The following is an 18,750-nucleotide window of genomic DNA, read 5'->3' on the forward strand; positions in this document are numbered from 1 at the left end:
CGGGATCTGCCGGAGCGAGGAGTTCCCGAACACCTCCCACCCTGCCGCCCATGACGCGCTTCGCGGTGCGGTTCGGAACGCGCGATCCGGCAGCCGGGGGGGCTGCGTCAGAATCGGGGCGGAGGGGGAGCGGCGGGGGTGATTTGGGGGGCAGAGGGTGGTCCCGCGAGGGGGACCCTGGCGGTGCCGGCAGGGGGCGCCGGCGCGGGGCCCGTGACCAACCGGGGGAAAGCGGGCGGTGCGGGGGCGGTGAGACCCGGCGCTCTCCGCCCCACATCCGGTGACGGCGCGGCCGCAGTTCCCCGCCAGCCCCGAGCCGCCGCGCCTCTTCCCGCCCGCCGCCAGCCTTGAGCGCCCCCGCGCCCCTGCTCGGGCAGCCGAGCGGGAGCTGCCGCCACCGCCCGCGTCTCCGCCCGCTCGGCCATGGGCGCCGCCGGCTCGTCGGCTCTGGGCCGCCTCGGCCTCCCCGCGCCGTCCCGGCCCGCCTGGCTCGGGGTGGCCGCGCTGGGACTGGCCGCCGTGGCGCTGGGCACGGTCGCCTGGCGCCGCGCGCGCTGCAGGCGGCGCCGGCGGCTGCAGCAGGTGGGCACCGTGGCGCAGCTCTGGATCTACCCGGTCAAGTCGTGCAAGGGGGTGCCGGTGAGCGCGGCGGAGTGCACGGCCTTGGGGCTGCGCTGCGGCCACCTGCGGGACAGGTAGGCCGGGGCCGGGGCTGCGGGGAACCTGCCCGGGACGGGTTGGAGAGGGGGTGCTCGCGGGAAGGAGTAGGTTTGCATGTTGCGTTTCCTGGGTTGTTGGTTGGACGCTTTGCCTTTGATCCTTTAGCTGGGAAGGTCAGTTCGTGTCTGGTTGCGATTCGGGAAGGTAGGTAGGGTGAAGGACGGGGTCTGACCGGGTTATCGCCAAGTCTCCTGCTAGTTCTACACTTTCTGATTCTTAGTCTACGGCACGATAGTAGAAAATAAAATGCTGTGGAGGAGCACACGTGGGCCGAAGGCGGCAACGCTGAAACCAAGTCTCCTTCAAGGACACTGGCTTTGGTCTCCTGAAGTTTGCTCCTCCCACGTCGCCAGTCCTGGAGCAAGTGCTTGGGAGACCCGGGAAGGGGGCGGGGGAGACTTGATCCACTTTCATAGTGAAGGTTTGTGTTGGGAAGAGCGGGTATCTAGGGCATCACAAATGTAGTATTCGCCCTGAAGAGAATACTGTGCCTCTCTCCCCAGAGGCAGAGTGGTCCTTGATGAAGAACTCTGGGTAAATAAAGTCTGTACTCACGTAAGGACCAGCATATGGAAGTTCCATTCATTTCCCTTAGAGAAGAATGGGTGTCCTGTCATTGAACTCATCCCAGCCTGAGGCTGCAGACACTTACTCTCAGAATGATGCAGCTGGGTGTCTGGAGGGCTCACTTGGTGGTGAAGCAGGCAACACTCCAGGAAGAGTGGACAAGGAAGAACAGATCCCCTTCTTGGGTTCGTTAGGGCTAAGATGCCTTCCTGTGGGCTAGGGTGCTTCTGCTGTGGTCCTCTGTATACAGAGGGTGGGGACGTTAGCAAGTTGGTCATTCAGAGAATCTTCTAGGAGGCTATCTGCTGCCCTGAGTTCACTCCGGGACACATGTATTTGCTCTTCTCAGCTGTCTTCTTTAAAAAATGTGGGCTCTCACGGCTTTGAAAAACTTCAGCTTATTTAGAGAAGTGTTGTGTATGCAGACCATGTAACTGTTGGGGATTTTCCATCCTCCTCCACTCCGATTTCTAATCCTGGAGAGACTTTCATGTTTTGTGTTTGTTTTTAGTAATCTGTACCCCCCCTCCCCCAACGTGGGGCTAGAACTCAGGACCCTGACATCAGGAGTCCCATGCTCAACCAATGAAGCCAGCCAGGCACCCCTAATCCTAGAGAGGATGGATGGATGGATGGATGGATACCTATACTTTTTTCAGATTTTCTTGGTTTTCCCGTAACATCCTTCTTTTTCTATCCTAAGATCCCCACCAGAGGATTACATTTAGATGTTGTGACTTCTTGGGCTTCTCTAGACTGTAATAGTTTCTCAAGCTCCTATGTTTTTTGATCTTGAGAGTTTTGAGGATTCCTGAGTGGGCATTTTGTAGAGTGTCTTTGAGTTTGGGTTTGTGTCATATTTTCCTTATGGTTGACAGGGATTATGGATTTTTAGGAGGAAGAGCACAAAAGTAAAGTTCCATTCTCCTTGTATGATATCAAGGGTACACAACTTACCAACAGAACTTTAAGTTTTTACTTAAATTCCAGTTAGTTAACATACAGTGGAATATTAGTTTCAGGTGTACAATATAGTGATTGAACACTTCCATGGGGACATCCCGTGGTCATCACAAGTGTCTTCCTTAATCCCCATCACCTATATAACCCATCCAACTTCCCCCCCTCCCCTCTGGTGACCATCAATTCTCTATAGTTAAGAGTCTGTTTCTTGGGGTGCCTTGCTGGTTCAGTTAGGCATCTGCCTTTGGCTAGGGTCATGATCCAGGGGTCCTGGGATCAAGCCCCACATCAGGCTCCCTGCTTAGCAGGGAGCCTGCTTCTCCCTCTCTGCCTGCCACACCCCTGCCCCTGTCTGTGCATGTTCTCTCTCTGTCTGTGTCAAATGAATAAACAAAATAAATAAAATCTTTCTTAAAAAGTCTGTTTCTTGGGTTGTCTGTCTCTTTTTCTCTTTGCTCATTTGTTTTGTTTCTTCAATCCCACATATGAGTAAATCATGTGGAATTTGTCTTTCTTTGACTGACTTGTTTTAGGAGAGGAGTGAGTGACCAGAGGAACTGTAACATTTAATGAGCCACTAGAGAGATTTTTTAAAAAACTTTAATTTCCTGAGAGTCCTATCCTAGACCTGTGGAATTAGAGACACCCAGAGGGAAGCCACCTCTTGTAGTGTTAAGATCTCCCCAGGTGAACCTGATGCTATCATCAAAGGGTGGTATCTGGGGCATTAAGAAGGAGAAGAGCATGTTTAGAGCTTATTCAAGTATGAAGGATTAGAAAAGCCTTCCTACTGCTGGGAAAACTTTAGGTGTAAGAGTACTAGACACCCTCCCCAAACTGGGAGAAGCAAGTTCTTGTGGTGCACATCTAGAGAAAGTCTCCTTGTGCTACTTCCTTCCCCACTTGAAGGATTGAAGTCATTTCTCAGAGAGATTTCCAGTTCTTACCTATGTCTCTTCGGATCATCTGAAGGACTCTTTTCCTGCTTCTCATTGTCACTACTTTGCTGTGATTATTGCTTTTGTGGGAAGAAAAGATGTGTCCTTTGCTTTTCTGCTTCAGTGGGTATCAGAACAGAAATGGAACTGTGTCCACTTCCCCTTGTGTTGAACAACACATGCTTGGGGTGGGGGGTGGGGCGAGGAGACTGGGAGGAGGCAGGGTGAGGCAGTGGGATGACCATGGGTTCCGTGCCACGTGTGCCTCACACACAGACATCCTGTTCCATGGTTGACCTTACACAAGTGCCTCAGCACCATCCTGTGGCCTAGACGTTATCTCCACTCTGCAAATAAAACCCAGCAGGATCAGAAAGGGTGAGTGTCTCACCCAAAGCAGCTGTGTGCAGGGGTGTGAACGCGGATCCCTGTGGGTCCAGCAGTCATGCACTTTCTGTGAAGCCAGTGTGATTTGCAAGAGCGAGGATTGCACGGAGTGGGAGACCTGCGCACAGCATCGAAACTTTCTGAGCCTCATTTTTTGTTCTCATTTACTGAAGGAAGGGCTTGGACTTGATGAGCTCAAAGACACTATTTAGTCTAGGTTTTATTTATTAAAGGATAATTGAAACTCGGAAACAAGCTAGAAAGAACTCTGCTTGAATGACTGCTAGTCTCTCAATGATAACGAAACTGATAACAGCCTGGAATGCAGGAAAAGCCCTTTCGGATTTATTTATTTATTTTAAGGTTTTATTCATTTGACAGACAGAGAGAGTACACAGGCAGGGGGAAAGGCAGAGAGAGAGGGAGAAGCAGGCTTTCTGCTGAGCCAGCCAGGAGCCCGATGTGGGGCTCGATCTCAGGACGTGGAGATCATGACGTGAGCTGCAGGCAGACACCCAACCATCCGAGCTGCCCGGGCGCTCCTAGGCCTCTTGGAGTTAATTCCATTTTGAACCATTCTTAGAAGCTGGGCTCTTCCTCCATAAGGGCTCTGTCCTCAGATTTCTAGGACTATTTTGTTCAAAGCTCTTGACAAATTTGTGAATGTTTGGTTTGGGCACCCTGGACTTTGAGCTGGTTCAGAGTCCGTCTAGCACAACGGACTGATTGCCTGATTGGCACAGAAGGTGGGAGGGTTGGCTGCCCTCCTTGACTTTGTAAATCCTGCTCTCCGTAGTGGGTGTATATGACTTCATCGGTCCTAAATCTGCCCTACCCTTCCGAAGCTAGCCCTTGATGCTCTCTGCACAGACTGGGACCTCCTGGAAAAATGAGTTCTCTGAGTTTATCATCCTGAGCGTCACTGCCCTATGACTGTCTGTGGCTGGGGCGTGCTCCCTCTCCCCCACCCCCCTTCAGGCTCAGGCACTTCTGCTCGCCAGACCAGTTTCGAAGTTTAGACGTGAGGTTTTCCAGCTGCTCCATCACCCCTGTGATCACCCTGGTCACTGTTGTTCTTTTGTAGAATCTGAGCTCTGGCTTCTGCACCCATCCTCACACTGCACACTCCTGCTTTAGGCGTAAAAGAAGGTGTTAGTTTGGGGACCCCTTGGTCACGAATAACTTTCTTTCAGATCTGGCAGGACAGAGATAATTTTTCATTCACTGGGCATCGTTTGTATGCAAGAGAGGACAAAGGCTGTGACCCCGTTGGGCAGGATAATGAGAGTGGCTGGGGTCTGCTATACGCAGCAAGTTTTTATCTTTTACTGGTGTCTCTGTCCTTTCCTGGTGTTAGACTGCCTACAAGTCGTCTCCTGACTTTCCACTGGCAGCTGGTGGCACAAAACATCCAGCACCGCCCCCTTTTCTCACTGTCACTGCCCAGGGGTTAACCCCTGGGCGGGGCGTGTGAGCCCCAGTGAAGGGCTGAGGCGGAGGTGGACGGGGGACAAGGAGACTCAGCTCAGGGAGGGACTGACATGTCAGAACTCAACATGTGGATTCCTGCTGGCACGTGGGTCTGGCTGGGTGCAGATCTCCGAGGGAGTCCTGTCGGGTGCTGGGGCATGTCGGAAGTTGAGGGTGCAGGCTTTGGCAGGATTAGCCAAAGCAGGGTCATCCAGAACTCTGCACGCGGGATGAGGCTGGAAATAGGAACAGGGCCCAGCCCCAAGGGAATGGAGCAAAGTAGCAGGAATGCCCTTGGTCGCAGAACCCCATAGTGAGCAGGCCAGACAACCCCGTGAGCCCAAGACCCTGGGAAGGAAAAAGATGGCTTCTCAGGGTGATGGAGGTTTGGAAAGCCCTTCTTTCAGCAGCTGCTTGGAAACCAGTGCCTTCCTCACGCACTGCCCTGTGCTCTGTGTCGATGGCGTTGAAACTTACTTTCTCCAGGGGGAGCAATGCTTTTTAAATATCTTTTAGTCATCAGATCCTTTGTGTGGTGTAACTCCGGAATGTAGATAAAAGTGTAGCGGACTTCCCCAGGCCAGGCTCCCTTCCCCTTCCCAGGAAGGCTTAGTTCTCCCCCTAGATGTGATGTGGTGTGAAGACAGAGCCTAGAACAGCAGAGGTAAGTGGCTTCTGACCCAGCCCCTGGTTTGTGGGGGGCTTCCTGCTCTGCATCAGAATATGCACATGGAGAGGGGAAGAGGTTTTTCTGACTTGTTCCTGTGTGTTCCTTGGCAGGTTTTGGCTGGTGATTAAGGAAGATGGGCACATGGTCACTGCCCGGCAGGAGCCTCGCCTGGTGCTGGTGTCCATCACCTATGAGGGCGACCGCCTGATCCTCAAGGCCCCTGGCATGGACCAGCTGGCTTTGCCGAGCAAGCTGCCTTCCTCAAACAAGCTCCGGGACTGCAGGTGCTCTTTCTGGGGCTGCTGGGGACGTGAGGCGGACGCGGTTTTCCGTAGGCTCCTCCCTGCACCTGTCCAGCCGCAGTGTGTATAGTAGGTGATGAGTTTGGTGAAGGAAATACTGAAGAGAAGTCCGGCCAGGGCTGGGATCAATCCAGTGGTGAGGGCTAGTGGGCGAGGCAGAGTACTGTTTTCAGGTCCCTGGGATTTCTTTTCCTCCGGTATAGTGAGGCAGGCAGAGGTGCAAATGACTTTGATGAAGAAAGACCTTTCCCGTGGTCAGGGGTCCTTGGGAACAGGAGGCTTGGCCTGTCATGCGGGGTTGCCCAGAGGAGCGGCAGTGTTAGTCAGGAGGGAGGCTGATTTAATTTATTTATTTGAGAGAGAGCAGGGAGAGAGAGCGCGTGCACATGTGCAGTGGGGAGGGGCAGAGGGAGAGGGAGAAGTGGACTCCCCGCTGAACTGGGGGCAGGCCGATGGGAGACTCGATCCCAGGACCCCAATATCATGACCTGAGCTGAAGGCAAATACTTAACGGACTGAGCCACCCAGGCGTCCCTAGGAGAGCCTTGACTGTGGTTTCCACAGGAAGTACCAGGCGAGGCGGGGTAAAGAGCCTCGGGGTTGGCTATTTGAGTCATTTCAGTGGGCTCTGGGGCCTAGAGGCTGTCTGTGGGTGGCTGGTACCTGGCCCTGGGTGGCTAGGGCCAGGGGACAGTGGCCTGGGCTGAAAGAGCCCAGAGTGGAGGTGGTTGGACTGGTTGGCACCATGGGAAAGGTTCCTACCTGTAGGTGTAAACTAGCCCTGGGGGGGTGGGGGGGTTCCTTCCACATCAGCAAGGCCCCAGGATACAAAGCATTAAGAATGTGGGAAACACCAAAAAAAAAAAAAAAAAAAAAGAATGTGGGAAACAGGGGCACCTGGGTGGCTCAGTGGGTTAAAGCCTCTGCCTGAGGTCATGATCTCAGGGTCCTGGGATCGAGCCCCACGTGGGGCTCCTTGCTCAGCCAGGGCGTCTGCTTCTCCCTGTCTCCCTGCCGTTTCCCCTGCTCGTGTGCATGCACTCTGTCAAATAAATGAAATAAAATCTTTTAAAAAATGTGGAAAAAGGTGGGTTTTGCATAACATTCTGAGAGAGTGGAAGAAGCTGGGGTGGTGGAGGGGAAGGTGGCCCCTGTTGCCGGGATGAGGGAGTAAGGACTAGTCGGGGGCGGCGTCCAGGAGTGGGAAGGGCGCTGCAGACTTAGCGTTCCCTTACCCACTGGCTGCTTTCTGGTTTTCAAAGTGCCAACAGAAGGCTCACCTGGCAGACGGAAGCTGGGAGCAGAAGTGTGTGCCCTAGCACGGGTGTTGTTGTGAGGGGTTGAGGAACGTTCTGGACCTGGGAGCGGGTGCTTCAGGAACTCGTGAACGGTGGGGTCCAGTCTGTCACAGGTAGTCGGTTGTGTGACGAGACTCCTAGAGGAAAAGCTGGAGGCCAGGAGGGACCATGGGGAGGCTTTGGGACTGAGCAGGGAATAAGTCAGAAGTCAAGCAGGGGCTCCACAAAGAGGGTTTAGAGAGAAGAAAGAGGCCCAAGACACTTGAGGGCAGTGTTGAGATTTGACAGGAGATGGGAGAGGCCGTCCCCAAGGGAGGCGAGTCTAAGGGTCAGAGTGGGCCTGGGGGCATCGGGGAGCCCAGGGCTTCATCTGGTCCAGAGTACCTCGTAAGCGCACATCGATTCCTTCCTGTATGTCGCTCTGGGAGGTCTCAAACTGGGGTAGCACTAGAGGAGGTGCAGACCCTCTCATGGTATGTGAGGGTCTCTGCGGGCAGGATGCTTGGAGAGAATCAGATCCTCCAATCCCATAAATGCTTGTCTCTCACTGCAGTCTGAGTCGCACCCACAGTGCAAGCCTCCTCCTCTACCACCTCCCCTCTGTACACACGAAAGGCTTGTCCACCCGCGTCTTAATGGGGAGCATTGCTCTGGGGGAGGAAACCTGTGGGCCCAAATAATGGGGAGCGTTGGTGCTGATGAAGAGGACTCTAATGACAGGGACGATCATTCTACGAGTTGGGGGTTCCACACGCTACAGCGAAGGGGCCACTGATCAGATTGTCACTCACAAAGAATAAAGTTGATGCTGAACCTTATCTTATTCCAGCAATAAGTAAGAGTCATGCACAGACATATTCATATACTATAGGATTTATTAAGAAATTAATTTTAAACAAAATTTTACTTTTTATGCTAATCAAATTCTTGTTCATAATTATTTTTTTTTTTCGAAGTAGACTCCATGCCTAACATGGAGCCCACTGTGGGGCCTGAACTCATGACCCTGAGATCAAGACCAGAGCTGAGACCAAGAGTTGGACTCTTAACTGGCTGAGCCACCCAGGTGTCCCCAAATACTTTTTGATGAACGGTTACTATGTAGCAAATATTGCTTCTGAAGCAGAGTCTGCATTTTACCCCGATCTCAGTCATTGGTAGGCATGTTAGGGTTTGCAAGGCCTTTCCCTGGGTCACGTTCTGCTGCCTCCCCTTCTGTTTCTGTCGGCCTCACGCTCTTGGCCTGAGGACCATGTCCTGGCGCTCCGGGATGGGCAGGTCCCAGTGGTCTGGCGGTCCCATTGTTGAGGCCATCTCTCAGCAGGACTGTGACCTTGGCTCTCTTGACTGTGACCTTGGGACCCTTCCAGGCTCTTTGGTATGGACATCAAGGGCAGGGACTGCGGCGACCAGGCGGCTCAGTGGTTCACCAACTTCTTGAAAACAGAGGCTTTCCGGCTGGTCCAGTTTGAGAAGCACATGAAGGGAAGGCCGTCCAAGGACATTTTCTCTACCTCAGTGCCGGATTACCAGGTGAGCTTTCAGGGAACGGCCCTTTCCTTCCACCAGTCCCCCCCTCTGTGTCCGGCGTCCTTCTTACTCCCCAGGACCGCCTTTTTGGGGGCCCCGGTTAGGAAAGTGTAGGAATGCCCAGGTGAGGGGGTCTGAGGGTGCGTCCCGGGCAGGTATGGGGGTGGAGGGGAAGCGGCTCTGAGCTGAGCTGGCTCTCCAGCACGCGTGGAGGATGGATCGTGTCCCGTACTGTGGAGGCAGAAGCCGGGGTGAGATGGGGTGAGATGGGGTGAGATGGGGACTCAGGAGACACGTTGGGAAGGGGAATTGAGAAGTTCGTTTGGGTCCGAACCAACGTTCCTAAAATTACCGAGGCCGACTTTCTCCTGGGGTTCCCCTGGCCGTCTGTCTGGTGTGGTTATTTCAGGCACCAAAAAGCCACCTTTGGAGCGAGCCAGCTGCAGCCCAGAGCCTTGGATTCTTCAGTGAGCTAGGGTTTAAGATGCAGGCTCCTGGGGTGCCTGGCTGGCCCGGTTGTTAAGTGTCTGCCTGCAGCTCAGGTCATGATCCCAGGGTCCTGGGATCAAGCCCCACGTAGGGCTCCCTGCTCAGCGGGAAGCCTGCTTCTCCCTCCCCCACTCCCCCTGCTTGTGTTCCCTCTTGCTAGGTCTCTGTCAAATAAATAAATCAATTGAAAAAAATATAAAAAAAAACAACAACAACAACAAAGTGCAAGCTCCTCGGGCAGCTCTCTCTTTCTTCCCTGAGCCACAAGCTGTTTGAATGCGGGGATGACACCCCTGGCCCTCCCTGCACAGCCCTTCTGGCCTTTGCTTCCCTTCCAGCTGGGCCAGGGCGTCTCACGGGGCAGGGAGGACTGAGGGTGCCACGTTCCTGGTGCAGGTGGCTTACCCGGACTGCTGTCCGATCATGATCCTGTCGGAAGCCTCGCTGGTGGACCTGAATACCAGGCTGGAGAAGAAAGTGAAAATGGACCAGTTCAGACCCAATATCGTGGTGACAGGCTGCGATGCTTTCGAGGAGGTAAGAGGCTCCCCGCTTTTGTGCTCGAAGCTCAGGTGTGCTGTTCAAGGTGCTCACTGACGGCTGCCCCCTTACCCAGCAGCCCCAGCTCAGACCCGCTACTGTCAGCTGTGAGGGACACTTGTCTTCCCCGAGTCCCCTTAAGCTGGCAGAGCCGGCTGCTTGGTGGGGCCGCCGTCCCCTCGCCGGCCCCAGGAGGGCGCCGCTCACCCTTTCCATCAAGTGTGGAACTAGGCCAGACTGTGTCCTTCTGGCTCAGAGATTACTGAAGGGAAATGGAGAGAACAGCCATGTGTGCGTAAGGATTTGAGACTCCCGGAAGGCCTAGAGGTGGCCTAGAGGTACAGGAGCTCTGCCTGTGAACAGGGCCCCGGGGACAGTCCCTGCTGTGGCCGAGTTCTGTCCCGGAGGACCCACGTGCTCTCCTGTGTGACTGGTGGCTGGGATTTCCACCCTCTCCAGCCACAGCCCCCGGTAGCCCTAACAGGACACCAACATTAAACCCCAGTTGTCCTGCGATCTGTGTAGAAAAACATAACTGGGCGTTGCTTTGTGCTAAGAAACATGGAGAGTTCTAGTGAACGTTGGGGGTGGGTTAAACTCTATGAGCCCTGGAAGCAACCGCGGCAAATCCATTGACGGCGTGTTTGCTGGGCATCAGACACCGAACTAATGTATTACTTCATACAGATTCTTCTATTTGATCCCGATGACAACCCTGTGAATTCTTGTGTGACTGTCTCCTTTTTGTAAGGAAATTGAAGCTGGAGGGGGGAGGCTTACGCACCTGTTGGACATGTGATTGGCCGTTGGTGGGATTAGAACCTCCAGCTTCTGAGGGGGTGAGGACATGCCTCCAATTTAGAAATTCCAAGTAGCTAAGGCCGAGGGGAGAATCTCCCCATTCTTTGCTCCCTCGTGTGGCCACATTTCCTTTTGTGTGAGTAAAATGTGCCCCTATTTGCAGAGAAGTGTCATCCTTTAGAGGAAACCTTTGCGGGGGGGCCCCCCTGTGTGGCTTAGTCAGTTAAGCATCAGCTCAGGTTGTGACCTTGGGGTCGTGGAATTGAGCCCCGTGTGCTGGCCGTGCCCGAAGGAGCACTGACTGAGGAGGGGGCAGCACAGGAAGGGGCCCTGACATTCTTGGGCAGTCAGCACCTTGAGGGAAGAGGCTCGATTTTTCTCCCCAGGATTAAATCCAGATTTGGTGGGACTTAGCATTTATACAAGGTTGCGAGGGCTCCTTCAGAAAAGACAGTAACACAGTCAGGTGCAGGGCCTAGAAGGGGTCGGGTGCAAGAGAGGGGACTAGCCTGTCCCCGCACTGTGTGGTCTACTAGTGTGCATAAGCGTGCAGTCCTCAGACACTCGCTAAACACAGAAGAAATCGATACTTGGTGTTACTGATGCAAGTGGTTGAGATTCGGATTAGAAATTAGTCCGTGAAGCAAAAACACTTCACAGGAATCCTGTAACTGCTCCAGTATTTTCTGAATAATTTTCTTTTAGGAAATACAGTTTTTCTTGATTTGTCTCCATGGAAGGGCCTAATTTTAATAAGATTTTGAGCCAGGAGGAGTAAGAAGAAAAGCTACTCCTTAACCAGATTCCTGGCGAAAGAATTTTTGCTTTCCCGGAATTTGCCGAGTACAAGTTTTTGCTCCTCTGTAACTTGCCAAAATGAACCTGAGGCTAAGGTGAGCTGAATTGTGTTCTCTTAGGTAATTTGAGTGGGTAGAGTCTTTTTTTTTTTTTTAATTGAAAAATGTTCAGTCACCTTGAGCTCTCTGTTTTAATTCCTGCATCATGATGGGCTTAATGAAATAGTAATGTAAGTAAGGCAGAATGCTCTTATTTTTCTAGAAAAGTCCCCTGTTTGTATACATTAAAAAAAAAAATCCTTCTATAAAATGATGCTAATGTTGCTGATTTATCCTCCTTGAACTTGGGAAGGCCAGTCGTTAAGGGCTTGATACATGAACCTCTCTGCCTGGCATTGTTGCCCAACTATGACCTTTTCAATTAGTGGGACTTTATTAAATATTGATGTAAAGTGCTGATGTATGTAAATATTTAATAGACCCACTAATAATAAAAAAAATAGCAAATCTAAGCATGGTGCAGAGAGGCCATCTGTTTATTGCAAAAATGTGGAGCGATAGTAGAACGCCTTGTGTAACATTTGCTCTTTGTGACCAGAGTACTCAGTCCTTTTTCTAGGTAACTCAGAATGTTAAGCAAGTTTTAAAAGCTGGTTTCCCTTGGGCCGGTATGGTGTGTGTGAGTTCAGGGAATGCAGAGCAGTGGAGTTTAAAAATAATCCAGTTGACAATGCTTCTTGTCAGTGTGCTTGGCCGTTGCAGGAGTCAGGGATCAGGTGTTGCCCGAATTTTGCTCATTTTCCTGGTACGTAGGACTTGACTTTTTTTTTTTTTTTTCTGGGCATATTTTGTTTGTATCGTTTCTCACTCCACAGTATGAAAGAAGAAGTATGTGGAGAAGCTTGCAGAAAACCTTGGGTGTGTTATCTGTCACTCACTCAGGAAGTGATGGTGGGTCTTGAAGCCAGGCAGCTGTGGTTGGACTCCCAGGCCTATCACTAACTGGCTGGGTGAACTGGATCCTTTCAGTCCTATCCTTTGCACCTTTCGAGAAGCAAAGTTTTTGCAAACCATTATCACCAAGGTCTCAGTCCCCCAAATTGGAGTGGGGATGAGTTCGGATTTTACTTGGGTGCATACATGAGTAGAAGTCTCTGTCCTAGAATAAGAGCATCATCTCTGCCAGGCTGCAGGGACTTCTGAAGAAGCAGGGCCAACAACAGCATATAAAACAATAACAAAGTAACAGTAACAGCCGGGGCTCCCGGTTGACGAATGTGCATTATATCCCAGGCACTGTGCCAGCCATTTCTTGTGCAGGATCTGACTTTACCCTCCTACTTTATCCTTTCCAAGCTGCAGCTCGTAACCCATTATGGGGTTAGAATTTCAGTTCTTTGGGTCCTGACCAGCATTAAAAAAAAAAAAAAAAGATTGGAATGAAAAGTACTAGAATAGACTATAGCTAATACGGTGAAGGCTTGCTCTGTGGGCTCGTGGCTTCAGCAGTTCTTGTCATCCTCTGTGCTCACCGTGAGAAGCGGGATCACCATCGGTCACCGTACACCACTATGACTATCTTTTTTTTTTTTTAAGACTTTATTTATTTGAGAGAGAGAGTGAGTATGAACGGGGGGGAGGCAGAGGGAGAAGCAGAGGGAGAAGTAGCCTCCTCGCTGAGCAGGGAGCCCGATGTGGGGCTCTATCCCAGGACCCTGAGATCATGACCTGAGCTGAAAGGCAGAAGCTTATCTAACTGAGCCCCCCAGGCGCCCGCATTATGACCATCTTCTTGACTGTATTGCCTCTGCCTTACTGTAATCACTTCATAACTGGAGTTTGTACCTCTTAACTGCCTTCACCTGTTTCCTCCATCCCCCGCGCCCCCCACCTCCCTTCTGCCAACTACCAGTTTGTTCTTTGTATTTAAGAGTCTGTTTTTTTGTTTGTTCACTTATTTTGTTTTTTAGATTCCACATGTAAGTAAAATCGTATGTATTTGTCTTTCTCTGTTTGACTTACCTCGCTTAGCATAATACCCTGTAGGTCTATCCATGGTGTGGCAAATGGCAAGATCTCATTCTTTTTTATGACTGAGTGGTAGCCCGTGTGGACGTGTACCACGTCTTCTCTGTCCTCTTTCCCATTTGTGGATGGGCATTTGGGCGGCTTCCATATCTTGGCTATCGTAAATCATGCGGCAACCAACACGGGGTACTTATGTCTTCTTGAATTAGTGTTTTCGTATTCTTTGGGTCGATACACAGGAGTGTGATTAGGGGATCATATGGTAATTCTATTTGAATTTTTAAAGGGATCTCCATATTGCTTTCCACGGTGGCTGCACCCGTTTGCTTTCCCACCAGTGGTGCAGGTGCGTTCCTTTTTCTCACGTCCTGGAAGAGTGGCCTTTTGCTTTCCAAAGCTGCCCTAGGGATTAGCACATCAGATAAAGATGTTGAAATCTTGATGGAAGAGTAGCAGAGATAGGAGTCCTGTGTGGGGAAACCCCCCACCCCACCCCCAGCTCTCTCATTGTCTTCTGGAGGACTGCGATTCTCAGCCAAGGGTACCAGAGAGCAGCCCAGAGCAACCCAGACTGCTGCCTTTGGGAACTGACTTGACGGCTGCTTCTCCCAGACTCTGGCTTTGGTGGGTGTGGGACCCCTTCGCATCTCAGTCAGGAGCTGACGCCCAGGGGAGCCTGGGATCTCTGTTCACGAGGCTCCAGATTCCTCGTGGCTCCAACTTCCCTGTGAGTAGCCCGGGAGAAATTCAGCCACCTCAGCTCCGTGAATACACATCAGAGATGGAGAAATGGGAGAAATGGTTCAAGGTCTCTTTTTACCCTTTTTGTAGCCTGATCCTGGAGTTCTTCACCGCAGGTGGCCTCCAGGGACCGGAAGCAGCTTTGCAGAAAGCCCAAGGTTTCTGTCCTTCCCTTCTGCCTGATTTTCCCCAAACACCCAATTCCTCCTGGCACATTTATTATGCACTTAGGTTTACAGAAACAAGTCTCCTGTGATTCTGTAGGAACATACACCAGCCACTGTGTAATGGGAGGAGACTTAGGCTTTACAGAGGAAGTATACAGCGTCTCCACACAGTGCTGTTAGCACAGAAGCAAGAGAGAGACTCAAGAGAGAATCTGGGACCAGGGCTCAGGGATATGGCAAGCTTTTTAATGATTCAATTCAAGAACCTTTCAGATAGTTCATTTTTTATTATAAAAGTAATTTTTAAGAAAAGATTTTATTTATTTAAGAGAGAGAGAGAGCGAGAGAGCAAGAGACAGAGAGAGAGAGCGCACAAGCCGGCGGTGGCTGGGGCTCAGGGGAGAGGCAGAGGGAGAAGTAGATTCCCTGTTGATCGGGGAACCCGGTGGGAGACTCCACCCCAGGGGGCTGAGATCCTGACCTGAGCCAAAGGCAAATGCTTAACCAACTGAGCCACCTAGGCACCACTAAAAGTAATTTTTTTTAAAGATTTTATTTATTTACTTGACAGACAGAGATCACAAGTAGGCAGAGAGAGAGGAGGAAGCAGGCTCCCCGCTGAGCAGAGAGCCCGATGCGGGGGCTCAATCCCAAGACCCTGGGATCATGACCCAAGCTGAAGGCAGAGACTTTAACCCACTGAGCCACCCAGGTGCCCCAAAAGTAATTTTTTTAAAGTACCACTTCTTCTGTGTGAAGGAAAACTTGAAGGAATAAAACTCCTTCCCTATCCTACCATCAAAAAGTAGCCTGTGGTAACATTGTATTGTGTTTCCAGTATTATTTATGTGATGTTGTACAGGTAGTATTGAATTCCCCCATTTTCACTTAATGGTAGATGGCACACAGCTCTGTCTGTAGAGATGCTTCCTTAGCATAGTTTTTATGGTCCGTATTTGTCCACCTTTGAGCTGTGCCTTTACTTACTTAGCCATTCCCTTATAATTGAGCGTGTAGGCTGTTTTCCATTTTCCCTTACATAAATAATGAACAGCTTTGTAAAACAGTCTTTATCTACATTTCTCAACTTATTCTTAAGAAATGCAAAGTCAGAATTTTAAGGGCCTTTCGTGTTGTCAAATGGATTTGCAGAAACCTTGTACCAATTTGTGTTCCCATGAGTTGAGCAGAAGCGCGCCCTTCCTCTCCGACCCCGGACAGCATTGATGCCCATAATCTTTCCTCAGTCTGATAAGTGCAAAGTCCTGTCTCCTGTAAATTGGTAATTCTTAATATAAGGAATCTTGCGTTAGTTGATCTGTGAGGGAAGTTTGGCCTCAGGTAGAGTTTTACTTCGGTTAAGGAAACTTAATTGCGGTGTATCAGCAAGGTTCTAGAACACTCACGCTTGCAACAGATGTTTATTGAGAGTTTTCTGGGTGCTGAACTTACAGAAATGAATTCACTGTGTCTGCCTACAAGCGTCCCAGGATGAACAGGACCAAGGGCTCAGTAGCCAGAGGGTTGAGGGACGTAACCTCACTGGTGGGAGCCTGGAGAAAGGAACACCTAGCACAGGGTATGTGTGTGTCCTTGGGAAGAATGCCACGGGTTTCTAGAAAGGGAGCGCATTTAAATTTTGGAATTTTGCATGTATATCTTAAAAACAGAAAAAGTTTTTGGTCTGAGATAGTTGAACTGTGTGGTGTCATGGGAAATACATATTAGGTGTTTGTCCCTTAAAACAGCTCCAAAAACCCTTGGAGTTTCCTGAGTGACAGGAGCGATAGGGACACCTTTTATTATTAATAACAGGCTCCTTTCATAGCCTGAGTTATGCTGATGAGGCCAGTGGTTGGGGGTGGGGTGGGGTAAGTAGTTTCAGGTTGGAGGTAGGTCACCAGCAAGACCGTGCCTTGACGGGAAGTTTGGAACTTTTAGCCCCACTCCCCGGGCTCCAGGGAGGGGAGAGGGGCTGGAGGTTGAGTTCAGTTGCAAGTAGACAGTGATGTGATCTTCCGGTAATAAAACCTCCACTAAAAACCCTTAAACGGGGGCGCCTGGGTGGCTCAGTGGGTTAATGCCTCTGCCTTCAGCTCAGGTCATGATTCCAGGGTCCTGGGATCAAGCCCCTCATTGGGCTCTCTGGTCAGTGGGGAGCCTGCTTCCCTTCCTCTCTCTGCTTGCCTCTATGTCTACTTGTGATCTCTGTCAAATAAATAAATAAAATCTTTTAAAAAAACAAAACAAAAAACCCCCCAAGAAACCCCTCTTAAACATCTGGTTTTGGAGAGCTCCCGGGTTGGTGAAGACATGGAGGAGGGGGAGCTGGGACCGTGGTTTGGCAGCTCTGTGCTCCTTCCCCCATACCTTTCCCCTGCATCTCTTCCACCTGACTGCCCCTGAGTTGTATCCTTTATAATGAACTGGTAATAGTAATTTCCTGAGTTCTGTGAGCTCTCCTGGCAAAATACCCAGCCTGCGGAGGGGTCCTGGGAATCCTCGATTTATAGCTGGTCTACCAGAAGTGTGGGAGGGCTGTACCCTTGGCATCTGAAGTGAGGAGCGAGGGAAAGTCTGTGGGTGCAAGCCCTTAACCCAAGGGGTCTGTGTTCAGGAACTCTGGCTGGTTAGCGTCAGAACCGGGTTAAATCACAGGACCTCTCCTGGTGTCAGGGAATTGCAGAATTGGTGTTGGAAACACACCATGTGTTTGCTGTTGGAAAGCATCTGAGAAATTTCCTAGACCAAGATGATCTTAAAAATGTGTTGTTGACATGATATGCTGCTTCTTCTTCTTCTTTTTTTTTTTTTTTGAAAGATTTTATTATTTATTTGAGAGAGAGAGAGAGAACATGAGAGGGGAGAAGGTCAGAGGGAGAAGGAGATTCCTCACGGAGCTGGGAGCCCGATGCAGGACTCCATCCTGAGACTCCGGGACCATAACCCGAGCCGAAGGTAGCTGCCCAACCAACCAAGCTACCCAGGTACACCGAGATGATATGCTTCTGATTAAAAAAAAAAAGATACACAAAAAAGGAAAACCAAAAAATAAAATTATTATAAAAATACTGTTTAAACTTGAGGAGCCTTCCAAATATATTGCTCTAAATATATACACAGAGTTGCATGTACTGGTCGTTGGTTTTTTATTTTTTTTTACATGAACAGCCTTATCCTACATATCGTGTATATATAGATGTGCTTTCTTCACTTAGCAACATCTTGAACCTTATTCAGTCGATAAATAAAGACTCACATCCTCCTTTCTGCTGCTTGAACAGTAATCCCTCTCTGTATGGGCCACATGTAGTTACCAGCCCTAGTTCATGGCTTCTTACACTCACTGGAATCTTATGGCATCATTGATACCAAACCAGAAAAATAGCAAAGGATTGCTAAGCAACAAACTTGTTTATTTACCTGTTCATCCCCTCAGTTTATCCCAACATGGCTTGGGGTGTGTGTGTGTGTGTGTGTGTGTGTACAGAGAGCGAGAGAGAAGGGGACGGTGGTGGGGGGGAATCTCCTGTCATCCATTTAATTTGTTGCCTCTCTGGACTCTAGTGACTGTCTCAACGAAGCAGACACCCTCGTCTGCACTGTGCTGTGTGCTCCACAATAATTGCCCCAGATTCTTAATTCATGTCTGTCTTTGGATGCTCCTTGTCACGTGAAACAACGTAATCTTAATGTAATGTTTGCCAATATAAATGGTAAATTCATCGTAATTTCTCAGGCTGATTCCGTAGAGTTGAGCCCATTGTGTACAATGCTGTCTCCTTTCTTGTTGCTTTGCTTTCTTCCTGCTCCTCAAAAACTGCGTGGTTTTATCCCATCACGGTAAATGTAGGTCTTGGGGGCCTGGATTTTGCCCGACTGCAGAGCGGCTGCTGGCCAGCAGGGGGAGCAGTCAGCTCTTCCAGCTGTTTCCTGGGTTTAGGGAAGGCTCTGGAACTTCACGTGTGTCTAATAAACCTAATGGAAAATTTAATTTCGTGCTTTCTTAATTCAAATGAACTTTTAATAACTTAAGGTATTTTATTATTTTCCTCTAATAACTGAATTAATAATTACATTTAAACGTAATTCATATTCATGTAGTGGTTTTTTATTGTTTTTTGGGGTTTTTTTTTGCTGCCAATAACACTCTGCACCAAAATGCCAACTGTGATCAGATTAGGGTGAGTGACATTATTATATAAAGTGATTAATATTTTCGGAGGTCATTAGAGCTGCCATTTGGGGAGCTTGAGACAATTTCTATGTATGCAGACAATTTGTTTCTCTAAACTGGGTGCTGCCCAGAGAACGGCAGTACCCAGTTTAGAGAAACAAACTT

General features: G+C 50.1%; 1 protein-coding gene across 1 annotated transcript in view; it reads left to right on the plus strand.

Moving 5' to 3' along the window:
• Positions 1–400: 400 nt before the first annotated feature.
• The window catches only part of MTARC2 (mitochondrial amidoxime reducing component 2), a 32,321-nt gene continuing 13,971 nt past the window's right edge, over positions 401–18,750 (plus strand). Inside the window, exons 1-4 of the mRNA XM_032872962.1 lie at positions 401–695; positions 5,826–5,999; positions 8,686–8,848; positions 9,731–9,871. Coding sequence (XP_032728853.1) covers positions 424–695; positions 5,826–5,999; positions 8,686–8,848; positions 9,731–9,871 — 750 coding nt within the window. The 5' untranslated portion in view covers positions 401–423. The remainder of the gene's footprint in view (positions 696–5,825; positions 6,000–8,685; positions 8,849–9,730; positions 9,872–18,750) is intronic.

This window comes from Lontra canadensis, unplaced genomic scaffold (assembly GCF_010015895.1).
Source record: "Lontra canadensis isolate GAN:19392208 unplaced genomic scaffold, GSC_riverotter_1.0 scaffold46, whole genome shotgun sequence".
Lineage (NCBI taxonomy): Eukaryota > Metazoa > Chordata > Mammalia > Carnivora > Mustelidae > Lontra > Lontra canadensis.